The sequence below is a fragment of the Centruroides vittatus genome, unplaced genomic scaffold (genome assembly GCF_030686945.1).
Source record: "Centruroides vittatus isolate TY-2023 unplaced genomic scaffold, ASM3068694v2 scaffold_373, whole genome shotgun sequence".
Classification (NCBI taxonomy): Eukaryota; Metazoa; Arthropoda; class Arachnida; order Scorpiones; family Buthidae; genus Centruroides; species Centruroides vittatus.
The window spans coordinates 2,163,238-2,181,283 of record NW_027122704.1 but is presented as its reverse complement, the minus strand read 5'-3'; the positions used below and the strand labels follow the sequence as shown (position 1 = coordinate 2,181,283).

At 25.6% G+C, this 18,046-nt stretch overlaps 1 protein-coding gene across 4 annotated transcripts in view; it reads right to left on the bottom strand.

Moving 5' to 3' along the window:
* The window catches only part of LOC136988632 (protein FAM13A-like), a 56,753-nt gene that overhangs the window by 26,136 nt on the left and 12,571 nt on the right, over positions 1–18,046 (bottom strand). For 3 of the 4 annotated variants that reach the window (XM_067286541.1, XM_067286542.1, XM_067286540.1), the window contains 4 exons: positions 12,572–12,674; positions 8,987–9,188; positions 602–811; positions 291–474 (listed from right to left, as the gene is read on the bottom strand). In XM_067286541.1, coding sequence (XP_067142642.1) covers positions 291–474; positions 602–811; positions 8,987–9,188; positions 12,572–12,637 — 662 coding nt within the window. In that variant the 5' untranslated portion in view covers positions 12,638–12,674. The remainder of the gene's footprint in view (positions 1–290; positions 475–601; positions 812–8,986; positions 9,189–12,571; positions 12,675–18,046) is intronic. The other variant, XM_067286543.1, reaches the window with a different exon arrangement.

Below are 18,046 nucleotides of genomic sequence, written 5' to 3'. Positions count from 1 at the left end.
TTCACTTGTTCCATTTATGATTTATTTACTGACTTTTCCTTGTATTGTTGTTATTATGTGAATGTCATACTCAGCTAATACTGGTGCCAAGTGCTATGCTGGACTCAAATCAAGGCAAACAAGTGTGACATTAAGTTGTGTTATTATGTATATGTCAATGTCTAGAAACTTCCTAAAAATGTGATGTGTTGAATGTTGCAGCTTTCTGTAGTGCCATATGTATGTTATTATTATTATTGAAATGCTTTATAATTAAAAAACTAATATTTTATTTTAAAAGATAAACTAACCGAAAAAGATTAGGTCCAAATACGATTCCTAATGCAGAAGCATTCATTCTGTTTTCTTCTTCATGATGACTAACACTCACCAAAAAGCAAGAAAGATATTTCAAGACATTTAAATTAGCTAATGGTAACCTCTGTACAAGATTTTTAAGCTGTTTTATGCACTCTTCTTTGCTTTGTCCATTAGCTAAAGAAAATAAAAAAATTTTTTAAGTTATGGTTGAATAAAGTTTAAAATCTGGAATATTTTTTTCTAATATTTTGCTACATGTTAAAATAATATATTACATATAATATTTTTGTATAATACTAACTTTTAGCTGCACTTAGAAAAGCTTGATGCACGGAAGCAGGAATTAATGGATCCGGTAATTCGCGAAGAAATAATTTAAGCAAAGCTGCCGCCGAAGCTACATCACCTTCAGTTTCTAAAGGTGCATCTCCAGTTTGATCAAAAGATAATTTTAAACGTTCTATTAAACGTGCATTTCCACTAATACGAAATAGTCCTTCTTGTGATAAACCTTTAAACAAAATATAATATTTTTATTATTATAATAATTTCTAATAATCTTGCTTTTTTAAAACGTATAAATATATTATTAAAAATAGAAAGTTATTAATATGGATTTTTTATTCTTAATATCATAATATAAAGAAGAAAGTTTCTGTTATAAATATAAATCTTAAATTTAAGAAAAGGCTTTTTTTTTTTTTAATATAAATCTCTCTAAGCTTTTATGTCATGTATAAAGAAAAATGTTAATTATTACTTTAATATGCGTATCAAATAGTCTAAATAATAAAATAATAATTAATATTTTGAATTAATTTAAAAACATATGTATATTGCATAATTTAATAGTGTTATAAAACAAATTAATGAACATAACCAATTTCTTTTGAAGTACAAATAACTCAAAACCAAATGAACTATTAATCTTAAAAATAGACAGACAAAAAAATTCAAAAGGTAAGTCCCGAACTTTTATTCCTGATCAATTTCACATGATAATATACCCTATTGGACTCCTAAATAACCATACTAAATGATTTTTGAATAGTTATTGAACATCATAACAGTCTAAGTATTAATTAAAAATTCAGAAAAATCATTCTTTTATATTAATGTAAAACATGAATTATGAAATATGTGAATATAAAAGTTTAGCTATTGAATCAGGTTACTATTATTGTTTTCTTAATAAATATATACCTGAAGACTATTAAAGAGGCTTTTATTATGCTAATATATCTTTGTGACTTTATTGGTTTTAAACAATGTCAAAAACTTAAAGCATCAAATAAAAAAATTAATTTTCCTCATTGATAGCTAATTGAAAATAATAAACATAAAACAATTAAAGACAGAAATAAAAAAAATGAAAATGATAATAAAATATTAATTTAATTGCACTAATATGAAAGATTTATTTCATTTCAAAACTTTGATATCTTTAATATGTGATTTCATTATTATTCTAAAGCAGTGCTTCCCAACCTTTTTTGTGCTTTGCCCCACCTAAGCCTTTCTAAAGTTCTTATGCCCCCCTACCATATACACTTAATTGCCACACTGTTTTGTCGTAACCACGATAAAACCTGATCCTTTCATCAAAGTCCCTTGCACTTTCCAATCGTTGCCAAACGCGACTTGGAACACCACAACTCATGTCTGTCCACCTGAAGGTCTGGGTAAAGAATGCCCTTCCCTTTCTCCTCTTTCACCAGCATCAGGGCTTCATTCATCTCTTTGTTCTCAGTGGTTCCCAGAATTGTTAATCCCACTCCAAGGGAAAAAGGTTATAAAGGAAAGTTCTAGAAGAAAAGGGAATCAAAGAACAAAGAAAACTAAAACTAACTTAAATCAATATAATAATAATAATAATAATAATAATTGGAAAAGGGGGACTCCAGGTTTCACTCAGAGGTACGACCTGGAGGTAAGAAAGGTGGTGAAAGAAGGATGGGAGAGTGGTGAAGAGAAGTGGATGAAGATAAGGTCAGGGTACAGGTGAGAGCTCAGGGCGCCTGCATCGCATTTATCAAAATAACAAAAATACAAAATATATCATGAATACAAAAGGAGTATAAGGATAAAAACAGAATAAAATATAAAACTATGAACAAGATGGCGCGACAAGCATAAACAAGATACACAGCGAGCACAATATACATAGGAGGAACCGACAGTAATTAGGATTACAATAGTAAAGGACGGCAAGATTTGCCAAACGCGAAAACACATGGGAGGTAGTACAAACATAAGGGTTAAATTATGTTACAGCAGTAAGATACAGAAGAATACCTCTTAAGAGCATGAAAACAACAGGAGGTACCTGACACAGCATGAGTGTAAACACAACCAAGGGTTATGCAAAGAGGCATGGGGAACACATACAGCACGAGGCAGACACACTACCAAAAAAAAAAAACAGATCATTCATGCAGTGTCACGCCTACCATCGGTGTTGGGCAGATGCCTCGATGGGTTTAGTGCTTCTGTTGCCAACAAGAAGTCGCTAAGATTATGGTAGATGTCTTTGTTTTCAATGAGAACCTTGAGAGGGCAAGGCCAGTTGTAACCAGCATGGAGAACACTTCCAAGGAGATTGTTTCTTTTGCTGTCAAATAGGCAACAGTCAAAAAGAAGATGTTTACTGTCTTGGACAGATGAATTGTCACAAGTGCACACATCATCATCACGAATGCGGAAGCATTTCAGATATGCATGAAAATTGCCATGGCCAGTGAGGAGCTGGGTCATGGCAAAGGATGGTGAAAAGTGTTTCCATTCCAGACGGCGAGTAATGCTGGGAATAAAATCAAAAGTCAGTCTACCAGTATTGCTGCTGTTCCATTCCTCTTGCCACTGTTGAATGGCAATTTGATAGTTCCAGTACTTGATCTTGGAGAAAGGAATTTTATTGTAGCAGGAGGGGAGTGAGGAGATGGCTGCAGATTTTGCAAGGTGGTCAGCGGCTTCGTTACCAATGACACCTGAGTGCCCACGCACCCACTTAAAATGTATGTTATGTCCATGAGTATTTGCTTAAATCAATATAGCTTACAACAGCTATACGGTTAACTTAAACTCTGGACGAGTCCATTTTCGAATTGCCCCCCTTAAAAATCGAATTGCCCCCTGTGGGGCGTGGGCATCATGTTGGGAAACACTGTTCTAAAGAATGTACAGTAGCTAATATAAAGTAAGTACCGTATTTTACGGACTATAAGACGCACCTTAAATTTTATAGGTATTTTTTTTTTAAATTGCTTAAGACGCTACGGACTATAAGACGCACCTGAATTTTGGAGGCAATTTTTCAAAGAAAAAAGTGCGTCTTATAGCCCGTAAAATACAGTAACATCTAATTAATCTGTATTTAGAGCACTCAAATGATAGAATACTTTTTAGAGATTACCAGTCTTTTTTGGCAATATCTGACAACAAGCACTATTTTGTGAGTTGGCTAAATAACAGAATTTCTCCTATATGTATACAATAATTGGAGAAATTTATTAAAAAATGTTTAGAAAGATTTCATAGAAGAAAATCAATACTTAATATACTTTTAAAGAAGTGATATTTATTCTTAATTACCAAATGCTTTTAGACTGCACATCCATCTTCAGGACAACATGCTGTGATATTCAGGATGTTACAATGTTGTCATGGAAACATTCTGTTCTTTCTCTTTCTCCCTCTCTCTTTTATTTTTTTATTTAGTATGCCCTGAGGATGAACAAGTAGTTTGAAAGCACTTACTGATTAAGAATAAATATCAGTTCTTTAAAAGATAACAGTATTGATTTTATAAAATTAAATTGGAGAATGTTTTCTAGCGATCAAAAAAGTTATATTTATGGAAAACCACTTGTAATATTTAACTTATTCATATCTTTAATTTCTGAGTGCTTCCCAAATTAAATCAATTTATATTTTTGATGCGTTTATTCATTAATATGAAATTATATACTATGTACATTTTAACAAAAATTACATTAATAAATGATATCTTTTTTTTATATGTTCAACACATTTAATTTAATCAGTATATAATAATATAAAGCAATAAAAAATGCAAATATATTTATATAATTTTAAAAAATTTTTACTAGGAATTTTAATATAAAAAGAAAATGATTTTAGAATAATTATAAATAAAGATAAATTTCATTTTTTATTTATTAATTTATCGTATTTTTACTTTTTATGTTTTTATTTTAATATTTAATTAAAAAGTGTATATTTTCATCCCAAAAACTCATTTCAGAAATTATTTATAAGACTTTTGTTAAAATTTTTTAAATTGTGTACAGTAGTGGAATAAAGGATTTTTAAAATGTGTTAAATTGAACACTGAGTACTTACGTAAGTCAAATACTATAATGTAACAAACATTACAAACAAAAACCATATAAAGAGTTATTTCAGCCTACCATTGTCATATTTATTGCAATACTTCAGATGGTATGAATGGCACACTTTCAATGATTAAGTAAACAGGAATTGAATATATATATCTTAAATTTTTCAGATATCATAATATTTTCTAATGTTAACTCTAAGAAACTATACCATTCACAGCCAAGTATCAAATGATAATCTGCCAACGAATCAAATTTTGAAAAAACGGACCAAATATTTAAACTCGGCACCCTCAAAAATCACTTAAATCGTATGTTGTGCTCACCAATAACTTTGTATTATGTAATTTTCCTATTCAAATGCCACCATACTACTGATCCGATAGAAATTCGGGACCGTTGCAGAATGGGATTGAAGTAATTCAACCAAAAGTAGTCGACGACCTCTTCCCAGAAGAGAGGAAAGAGAGGATGCTCAACAACTACTGCTTAATACTGATCTACTATTAATATTTGAATAGTGATTCATGTAATACAGGTTGTAATGGTCTGCATGTAATCAAAGTTGCTAACCTTAATGTCCAAAAGAATTCATATAAAACTTGTTTAAATAAAAAAAAAAAGACCTTGTAAAAATGCTGGAATAATTCTTTTTGAGATAATAAAATGTTTAAATTTTGGCAACATACTGTATAAACTACATGGGAATATGTTCTTGTAAATATTGCATTTATAGAAAAATTATTGGACTGCAATTTTAAAAAATTGTAGACCTATAGATTACCACTGTCATCCATCTGTCTCTGTCCTTCCTTAATCTTGAGAACAGAGTTAGATAGATGAAAGTCAAAACCAGACATGGAAATAGTACGAGAAAGAGGACCAGATTAACTATATATAAACTTCCAATTTGTATTGCAATCACATTATTTCAATTCAAAATTTTCCCCCAAATGGAGTTAGCAACAGAGTTGTGCCAGTTATGTATATAACAGGAAAAGTATGATGTACAGAAGTGAAACACTACTACACTCCACACAGGCAAGTGCTATGTGCTACCTGTCACAGTAATAATATAATGGTGCATCTATTTCATGTTATATCATTGTTGCAGTAATTCAGTGAATATAATATATATTTTTGTAAGAAGTATATTTAGTTAATTATTTTGTTAAATCTTTTCCAATAAATGGCACTACATGTAAAGCCAGCAATCAAATGTTGACAAAAATTAATTGATATATAGAAATCTGATTGATAATTTGGGGTGAGATGTACGACATGATATAAGTTAGAAGTTCTTGTATATGAAGTTTATATACAAGAACCAATAGACAGCAACCATATTATTGTGTAAGTTAGAAGTATTTGAATGTAACTACTGAGTTTCGTAGCAATTAGTCAAACGGCCTAGGTGTGCATAGCGAACAAACAAAACAAACAAGTACAGTATGCAAAAATGATTAATAATTTCATTAAAAAAGGAATTAGAGCAAATTAAAAGAAAATGCAACCATTTGTTTACCTTGATCAAACATGATTTAATTGTAAAGTTCAATATTTTAAAAAATTTGGTTTGAAAGCATTTGGAGAATTTGAGTTATTCTAAAATGGAAAGATATAACACCTGACAAGGGCTCATGAATAGAGTAGAAAAACCATTTTGTGACAAATATAAATAAAATTTCCAGCATAAATGTAAAAGTTTTGATACTATAGAGAGCTGGGACAAGAATGAATTAATGATAATATCAAATAACAATATGAATTGATTATACTGTAATAAATAATATTAATTTCAAATCATTGATGTAAGTTATATATTGATATTTTTATTATAAGAATAATTTGTGCAATTATTTTTTATCACCATACACCCTAAATGTTTGATCACTCATTTCATTATTACAGATATTAATTACTAATTATTTTTATAGCTTTATATTCAGAAAGGTTTACATTTAAAGTTCAATTATCAATGTTGTTATTTTTGTTCTTTTTTTAACTCTTTTTTATATGCTAAAGGTGACCAGAACTGAAGTTGAAAGCATTCCCTAAAGCAAATAATTTTAATTAATTTGAGTTCATTAATACTGAAATATTAATTGGCTTATCTGTTTTTTATTTCACCTTTTCTAACTTAATAGTTAGATATATACAAATTTAAAATCTGCCAATAACAGTTGTTTGACTTTTTTTCATTACAAAACATACTGTATTTTTGTGCAAGTAAAAGCATGCTGTTATATGTAAAATTCACTTGTTTTCACAGTTTTGAAACCTATGTCCTGCTTTGCATATAAGAGTATGCTCTTATGTATACTACTTTTTTTTTGGCTTATAAGAACATGTACTGCTGTAACAATGTAAATTAAATATAAATGTACTGACACAGTATTCAATGACATCTCTGTGGTAATCATTATTAAAAATAAAAAAATGCTTCCAATACTATAAAAGTTTTTTAAAAATAGTGAGTTTTTAAGGTATTTTGTGAAATATAGTGTTGATTTTGTCTCACTATAAAAGCTTCTCTTCTACTATTATATATAATCATTTTTGCATACTGTGCAGAACAGTATGCAAAAATGATTAATAATAGCTTGAATTAATAATAGCTTATGCTCCTTGTTTTCAATTGTTCGTAAGTTGATGGTAGTCAAAATAATGGCCAAAAATATTTTGCTTCCTAACAAAGCAGTCTGCTTTTTTTGGTTTCAAAATGAAACCAAAATTAAACAGACTCAAAATGATTGCCTTGTGTCTTATATGTGAAATATGATCTTTAATAGACTAATGAATCCCCCAAATGACCTTCAGTAAGTCACAAGTAACCTTTACTGAGAGCAACTCTTGAATAAAACTGTTATTGTTTAGTTAAACATATTATAGTATTATTACTTTTTGTTTGTTTGCTGTAACTAACAGCTTTTGCATGTATTCAAGTTGAATATTTTAAGGATAAGTTTTAATTGTAAATGACTTCTTTTCGACTCTCTTTTTCCTGATACATAAAAAAAGTAAAGTTAGAATATATGCTTTTAAAACCAGAATACAATAAAAACTTTCTGGGACAGAACACCAAAGGCACAAAATGGCTTAAATACACTATTTTTTCCTATCTTATATGCCACAAAATACAGTAATCTTTAAAAATTTTAAATATTTAATAATATATGTAATAAAGAAGAAATTAAATATTAATTTTCTTAAGTGTAACAAATTAAATTGCATAACTGCTGGATTTTTATTTAATAATCAAATGTCTGTTTAAATTTGTTCCTTACCTATTTCAGAAATACTGTAATATCAAATTGGAAGTTATGAGAAAGTTTTTCAATCAATATTTTGAGTATTTAATAAACTATAATCCTAACAAAATTATACAAAACATTAGAATTATGAATTAAATAAAATTTAAATATGTTTAAAATGTAGAGAATCACACCTAAATGCAAAACTTCCAGCAAAGAAACCCCTAACTATTGTTTATTTCTTTTATAGACAATACTCAACCCTCCTTTGACTGGAAAACTGTCTCGTCTACACCATTAGAAGAATGTACTATTTGTCATTTTAAACATTATGACTGGGATATCATCAGTCGCCGAAACAATTTATCTCACACATTCATTTCGGAATTCGCGAATAAGTTAAATTGGGAATAAGCGTGGAAAAATTACATATTAAATATTAAAATCTCAGCCCGGCACTGAGACCATATCACAATAAATAATTGCTCTTTTATTATGAATATAAAAATCGTATTGTACAGTATTCGCATATATAAGTATAGTTTCTAAGACATAAACAGGAGGATAACATAAGATTTTTTTAATTGTGTGATAGATTTGTCTAAATAAGTTAAGTTTAAAACTTATGCATGTACAATAATGGAAAAACCTGTAATAATTAAAATGTTTATGTAACATTGTAATTAAATAAATAAAAAATTTGAAAGCTAAATTAAATATTCTATTATCATTTGTTAATAATATCTTTGTTTAAACTGCTGGACAGTAATATAGTAATGCATCTATTATTTCATTCTATTACTGCATCAAACTGACAACAAAATGATGTAAGCATCATTTTGTTGTCAGTTTGATGCAGTAAATTATGGATTTACTGTGTCTTTCATTATTCATAAATATTTTGTCACTTCCATTATACAAAAATGTAATAAATAAAAAAGTATTTTTTTTTTCAGTAAATAACAGAAATATAAATTGTTAATAAGTATTATTTATATTTTCATTTTGATATAAGAAGAAATAAAGAATAATACAAAAATTTAATAAGTTTAATAAGTTTCCTACATTACTTACCACTTTTTTCAATGTATTGACAAATTCGCATAATAATGTATGGCACTGGAGTATCTGAAGAATTTTTTTGAATTAAAATTTCCAGAGGGGTGCCAAATACCTTTGAATTTGTATGATTAACTGGTGATCTTTTCCTCGTTAATGGCGAACTAAGAAACTTTCTCATTCTCTCTATACGACTTTCTCCACTATCATTATTTGGCTAAAATAACGTTTTAATATATTTTAATTATAAAGTTCAATATACCATAAACAATAAAAACTAACTATTCTGTAAAATAATAAATTTAATACTTTCTAAATACTAATCATATCTAACTATTTTGTTAGGACGTTAATAACTATGATGATGACAAACTTATGATATTTATATTTAATTTTTTTTAGTTAATTTGCAGATGAAATATATACTTGTATATATGACATTAAATTAAAATATGAGATAAGCAATTCTGTTGACATTAGCCAGACTTCAAGATGACTATATTCGACAGACAAAAATTGAATCGGCCACGATAAAATGATACGTCGTAGAACAAAATTTATTATAATATCACAGAAAAATTAAGTAGATTTATGTAATTCATAATAAAATTAATAACTAAAGCAAAATTGACAGTTAAATATTTGCTATAATGTTTAAACAAAACTTACTCTTTCAATATCAAATTTAGAAATTTTTAATATTAATTGTATTCATCAATTAAATAATGAGTATTGAAAGTTATGGAGTATTAGCTAAATCTTATTTCAAATACAAAATTAAATAATGTTTTACATTCTAAATATGCATACAATAATAAACATTTTAGCACTTTCAAAAACAATAAATATAGAAATTTTGCTCAAGCAGCGTAACAATTTATAGTCCTCTTCATAATTACTATACTACACTAAACCATTGAAATTCAAAAATATATTAAATTATTAATGCAAGTTATGTTATTTCATTTTTCCATTAAACTGGAACAATGAATACTAATATTTGACTCACTTCAAACATTAACAGACTACCGTACGAACAGAACTACTACTAAGAAATTAAATTTATGCATTATTAATTAAATAATGCATAAATTTGCATAAAAATATGTAATAAATTAACAAAATAAAATAAGCAAAATACGGCAAATGACACGAATATTATTAATAGAGTTTTAAGAAAATTTGCTTCAACTTATAGAATTTCATGGAAATTTTTATAAAATTATAAATTGTTTGATAGTGTTAAAAATACATCTTTCAAAATTTATTTTTGAAAGTTGTTAATGTTTAAGACATGATGGGTAATAAATATACATATATAAACATCTTAAAGCCCAATGATTATCGGATTAAATTGAGCTACGTTCCTGCTACTAATAATTATTAAATACCAAGCAATTTGGCACTAGAGGTAGGTGTTAGGCTCCATCTCATAATAAATTTAATATTTTTAATTAAATTAATGTTTATGCAATAATTTAGAAATTTCTGAAAGAAAATAATTGGCCCAGAGTAGAACTTGAACCTGCAACCACTGCTTACCATGCAGATGCCTCGACGGTTATGATACACGGACCTTGATTCCTCTAGTGCCAAATTACTTGGTATTTAATAATTATTAGTAGTGAGAATGTAGCCCAATTTAATCTGGTAATTGTTTGGCTTTAATAAAAAGTATATTTTATATCAAAAAATTTGTTCAAAAATATTAAAATATCTAAAACAGAAATTATCTAAAGATTTTGTAAGTTCACATAATATTGTTATAATTAAATCATGACGTGACATTACTTTACATTTTAATTTTATTTATTAACAGAATTATGTTTTAAAAACCAAACTTTGTTTATTATACAATACAAAACTATAACAAAAACATATTAAAAAATAAAACTGGTAAAAAAAGATCAATATGTGAAATCTCAATCATTTCTTTTAAAGTGAAGCAAATAATATAAAATTAACTATAGACATAATTACCATATTTCAAATAAGAGCATGCTCTTATATGTGTGGAAATATTGTATATTTTATTAGAGAAAATAGTTAAAATAGTATGAATAAAAAATGCTACACATCTAAAAGATTATGTATATTATGTTATCTACATTATTAATTATTCGTAAATTATCTGAAATAATTACATCCGATTTTTTTCTCAAACATTCACAACTTGTAACATGATATTGAAGATTAAGAATTAAATATGTTTCAATTTAAAACATATTAAACCTTATTTTAATTCTACTTAAGTTAATTTCACTTTTAGAAACCATTCACCAAGCAACTATTTATTGGGCCATATTAAGGCTAATTAATAATCAGATAGTAAATAATCTGGCTAGAATTAGGCAGCTAAGCCACCATCTCATAATGATAAATTTAATAATTGTAAATAAATTTAAATTTTACTTTTAATTTAGAATATCTGGAAGAAAAAAACTGGGCCAGAGTAGAACTTGAACTGCAATTCCTGCTTACTGTGAAGATGCAGATAAGTGACCACTACGGTTACATCTAAATTAATTAATTAATTAATAGCTCTTGGAGCAAAGATTGGACGGAGCTCGGATAACATAACTGGCAATGCATCTGCACAGTTATGCTATCAACTTCAAATTCTACAATGGCCAATTCAACTTCAACTTCACTATCAACTTCATTTTCTACCATAATTTTTTTTATATTAAAATATTTTGGAATTTTCTTCCAAAATATTTTAATATAAAAAAAGTTAAATTTATTATGAGATGGCAACTTAACTACTTACCTCTAGCCAAATTGCTTAGTATCTCATTATTAATTAGCCTTACTATAATGTGATAAACAATCTGACAAGTTGTTTGGTAATACTTTACTAGTGTAATAGGTTGATGTATAAATTATGTTATTAGAAGTCAAATATGAGAAAAATAAAACTAATGTATATTATTTCTCAAAATTTCTATTTTGTTTTCATCATAAACATTATTTTACTGAATTGATAAAGGATACTTTTTTAGTAAATTATAGGTAATTTAAAATCAAATTTTAACTAAATCATCGTAATTACACTAGTATATGATTACGACTTTTATATATATGTCAGAATTTGTTTTCAATTTTCTGCCAGTCATCAAACATTAAAAAAATATTTTGTCCATAAAAAATATCTATCTAATAATTCTAACAACTATTCATGCTAAATGCATTTAGTGTCCTTGCACTCAACTGTATATATATATTAAAAAAATTTCTTTTTAAGTGCATGACATTGATCCATTTCAGTCTGACTAAACAGCTGATAAGAAACTATAGCACTACTTTGAATTTAATTCTTTCAGCTTCAAGTTTAATAAATAATTTAATTATGTACTATATGTGGATATTTTAATTTTCATAATCAAAATCATTATTTTAATAAATTGTTCTCAATAACATTTACAGAGAGAATTTTTTATGAACTGAATAATTTTGTTCTTAATAACAATAATAATTATAAGTTACGCATAATATCCAAATTAATCATGTTTTTTTTTTTTACATATCACTAATCCTACAAAAGGATTATACGAAAAGAATTAAGTAAATATTTTAATCTAAATTTAATATATTCTTTACCTGATTAGACGTCATCATATCAACAGTTTCTGTACTAGCACAAACAGAAGGTTTCCGCATCGTCATACACAGCAGATTAGTTAGTAAGTGTTTGCTAGATACACTGCGATCATAAAGCAAAATATGCCAATGTTTGAATTAAAATAGTAAGAATATTATATAATTAAATTAGTTATTTTATTAAATTTAATCATTTTAATTAAACTGATGAATATAAAGTTATAAAAGAGTTTTATTTATCCAGATTTTATAATAAATTAACTGATGCATAGATAAATGAAATTCTGTTCTCTAAATCAATTATTACGTAAATTTTGAAGTTTTCAATAAAGAAATTATATTATTAAAACTGATAGTCTGTAATTAATTTGATTTTGAAAAATATATAACAGAAATGTGACAACACTATCATCATTTAATAAGGTAACGAGGTGAAAAAGTAATAAATTACTATTATCAATATTAAAAATATAGCAGCGATAATTAGTTACTAATACTTTCTATCAATTAGAAAGAAACAATCATTTATTATTATTTTAATTTCACTAGAAGCAAAAATCAATATAATTTATTTTTTATAAATATTATTAAAAAAATTATATTCACTCAGACAGTCTATTTTAAAAACAAGCTACAAATTATCAGTTTGTAATTTTTCTTCTTCTTCTTTTTTTTTATCTTTTATCAATTTCATTCAAAATATTTACATTATTTGTTAATAAACCTAAAAGCTTGTTTAAATATAAATATAATTTAAATCTTTCTGGAAGTTATCTAAGTGCAGAATGACAGGAAGAGATGATCGTTTGTCAAAGGAAGTGAGTGAATGAATGAGTAAGAAGGAAAAGAAAAAAAAGGAAAGAAAAAAAAAAAAGCAGAGCAGACTGGGTGGTCAATTGTTAGTTCACAAGAACATCTCTTAAAGTAATTTTAATCTAAATGTGATTAAAATTTATGTTGATAGCAATTTTCCAATAAATTATCATTACAATGTTAGTTAATAAGATAATTTCTTTGGATAATCATTATAAATATATTACATTTTAAATAAATAAAAGCTATGTGTAAACATATATATATATATATATATATTATGAAAAATAAATTAAAATATTAGCAATTACTGTACATAAACAATTTGTACGAAATAATCTCATAATGATAAAATTCTATTTTAAATTTTACCTACTATAAAAATTCCTTATATACTGTTATGTCCTTGATTAATTATAACAAACAAGTTTCTTGCAGTAACAATTATACATAATTATCTTCATATATAATTACATATATCAAATTTCTTGATATGTAAAATAATTTAAAATAAACTTTCTACCATTATAAATATATTATGAATAATATATTTATACAAAACAGCATCAAAAGAAAATTCTAATAGTCATAATCATTAACTTATTGATAAATTTTTACTTTTGTACTAGTATTACAGTAAGTTTATAACATTTATATAGTTTACATTATAAATAATTTTCTAACGTCTAATATTATAAATAATTTTCTAACGTCTAACGTCTAATTTTCTAAAATCATAACCAAGAAATTTAATATTAATGTACCGTATAACATCCAGAGAAATACTTTAATCTATGTGTTTTATTGTTATCTTAAACAAATTTGTTTTTGTTCTACCCTTAAGCAGCTTATATTCTTTATCTTATGCTTTCAAAAGTAATTTATGATTACTGAACACTTCAACTATGTCTTTAAAAACTGCATTATTTTTAATTATATAAATGTATCTTCATTATTCTGTACTAAATTATCCGCATTCACATAAATGCTTGATAAAAATATGAAAAATATTATTATATCGGAATTTCTTAATATTAATTGGGAATAATATAATGATATTATAATCCAAAACAATGTCGTATTAATTATAACCTTAGAATTTATTATTATTTCTCTCCTCGGAAATTTTTAATTATTTTAATATTACCATAAACTTCTTTAAAATTACTTCTTATATATACTGTATATAATAGATTAAAAGAAAAAAAAATAAATACATATATACATATATAAATTACTTAAAATTTAAATATAATCTATGTATTAAAATTTTTGTTTCATTCGTCTTTATATGTAAAAATCCATTTACAGTAATTTCAAACAATTTTATTATTTAAATATTAGACAGATGTCATAAACTATATTCTCTTATAAAGAACAGATGTTTAATTTACAACTAAAAGCATGTTTTGATTTATGAGAATTCACTTCAATGTTTTTCTACTCAAGAAAACATGTTTTATCACGGTAATAAAATAAGACAGATATGTAAATAAAATTGTTACTTTTTTTAGAAGAACAAAGAAAAAATGGAGTACATATGTTATGTAAGATTCGGAAGTTTGTCAATAAAGAAAAAATGAAAAATATCATAAAATTTAAGAGCAGCATTATGAAAGAAATGATGTATGTAGTGATAAATAGTATTTATTACTAGATACTTTTCCACTTGAAATGGTATTGATAGCTAAGCCACCTAAGAAATAAATCTTTGGAAGAGGAAAATTTTGTACTGTTACGCTCGATGCATGGAATTTATAGCAATAAATTATTTTTATCAAATCTCTTTTAAATACAACTATTTCATTTTCATATTTAATTAATTTATCAAATACTCTAATGTTTTTTAAAATACTATAGTTCTTCAGTGTCAGTTACGCCGTCGATTCTAAGACGAGTAATAATTTTATAATTTTTTTAAAATATTTCCTTCCGTAATCAATTTTATTAAGCTTCGCTAAAAAACAAGAACTTAGCAAAACAACACAAATGTCATTAAATAGGTAATATTTGGCAGCTTTATTTCCTTCATATACATTAAGTTTTCTTTTAATTCTGTATCATAATATTATCTTTAAACATGTATTTTAAATGTTAAAATGTTAAAATGCTCATTAACGGAAAAACTAATTTAAACTGGTATTATTTAGCTGTAGCAAAAAATATATATATATATAGCCAAAAATATCTATTAGTAAATACTGCAGTGTATGGTCTGTTCATGAAGAGTATTGTTTCAGACTATAAAATGCCATCAATTGTACAAAGCAGCTCGATTTCAAAAAAAAAAAAAAAAAAATGAAAATTGATTAAACAAAAATGTATATTAGTATCAATGAAATATAGTAATAGAAATTCCGCATTTATTTTCAATTTTTCAATGACAGTATAGTAAATTTAAAAACAGTTTTATATATGATAGTAACTACTCCAATTTTTTACATTTGTTTTTATGTAAATTTTAAAAATTGCTTACTTTATAGTGTAATTTAAATTCAAGAAAATATTACTTTATGAATATTACAATACAATGAAAACGTTTAAGCAGAACGAGTTTTATTTACAGTTCTGTCTCGTTTTATTATTTTTCTTCCTGTGATAAAGTATATTTATTCAAAAAAAGAAATTATCTCTAGCAATAACAGCCTAACATTCATTCTTTCCTCTAATGTTCTGATACCATATCAATCCAGTAAATAGATAAGAAGTTTATGGAAACCTATATCAAAAGCATTGAAGATCTACATGTAATCATAATTCATTTGCAAAAATTATTAAAAAAGAATCCACAAAATAATGTAAAAGCAAAAATTTTTTTTGTTTTTTATAATATAAATGTGCTTTGATAAACTAAAAATAAAATTTAACAGATTTAATTTACTATTTTTACGCAAAAACAGCAATAATGTTTCGTTTTATAGAAAAACATTTTATTTTTGTTAGATGAAAAAATTTGTGAAATTTCCGACAAGAGAACACAAATTATTACTTTATTTAAATAAAATTTAATATTAAAAATGCTAAAATATTTATATCATTATTTGTTTGGCTCTATTAGCAAACTTCAATCATTTTATATACTTAAAGAGATGACAAAAAATGATTTTTATTAACCACTTCTACATAAAACTGTACTAAACAAGTAAGATGTTTATCAAGTACTGTATATTATTAAATAAACTGTATTAAAGCATTTGATAGATTTAAATTTTTTAAAAATTTAAACGTAATTTACTCTCAAACAGAAATCGAGAGTTTTAATATACTTTTTGTAGATGTCAAAAGTGAAATAAGTTTATTTTTTCAGCTTTGTTATTTACATGTTAGGCAGAAAACAATAAAATAGTTACACATTGAGTTTTTTTTGAAATTAATACATGTGTTTTTTTAAATAGGGTATGAAACTGTATATTTTCATTTAACTGAGTGAAATTAATCTAGAAGAAAGTAAATAAACTAATAAATAAATACTTTGTTATTTACTTTTATATGAAAATTAAAAAAGTTATCACTAAATTGCAACATAATACAATAAAAATTTTGAAAATATTTTAATAAACTTATTAAAAAGTAATATTACTATATTATTCAAACTAATTAATTATGATTACAAAGTTACCATTAAAATATTAAATTTATAAAATGGTATATAAAAAATTTCAAAGTAATAAAACAGCCGCTTCACTAAATAACCTAAATTACAAAAAGGCTACATTAAACAATGTAATCTTATGATGATGAAAGTCCACAAATTTTATATGTCAGCTATACCTCAAAACACTATGAGGCCGAAGGAATATAAAAGGGACATTGACGCTAATAAATGTAATACTGTCCTAGTTGTTTTTGGATCTAATCCCAAAAAATCTTATAAGATGGGATGAAGACGGGATTGTTAAGAACATGGCCCTGATACTTTTAAGGCTAAAGTGATGATACCTACATCCCTCTAGTCATTCCCAGTCAGCAAGAGTGAGTGACCAATATGGTTATATCTAAATTAATAGTTCTGGAAGCAAATATTGGTAGAAGGTCTGGGTAGTGTAATCAGCAAAACATCTGCAGAATATGCAGAAGTTGTGGGTTCAAGTCTACTCCAGGCCAATTATTTTCTTCCAGAAATTCTAAATTTAATTTAATTTATTATAATTATTAAATTTATCACAAGATGTTAGCCTGACCACCTACCTCTTGTCAAATTGCTTTGTATCTAATTCTTAAAATTAGCTTCTATTACAGCCAAATAACATAGTGGTTTGATTGGTTTGGCTTTAATTTTTAACATTCCCATTTAAATATAATAAAATAAAAATTAATGCTTTAGGTCTTTATGAATAGAAAATTCATAAAGGTCTACATATAAATTATAAATTTTTTGATGTTTCTTATTAAAGTTAAAATTTATAAATTTTTATAAACATAAAATTCCAGTTGAAAGATATTGTTAATATAAAATTGAAATCACTAAATCCATATTAATTTAATTTAAAATTCTAAATATTTAAACAGTTAGAATTATAATGAAAACTACAATTCATAATATAATTAAACTTAATTACGATACTTATAATTATATTATTGTAAGCAAGAGTTATAAATTATTGTTAACTTAGTAATAATAACAGTAATGTTTAATTGCATTTCCTTTAAAATGATTTTTCT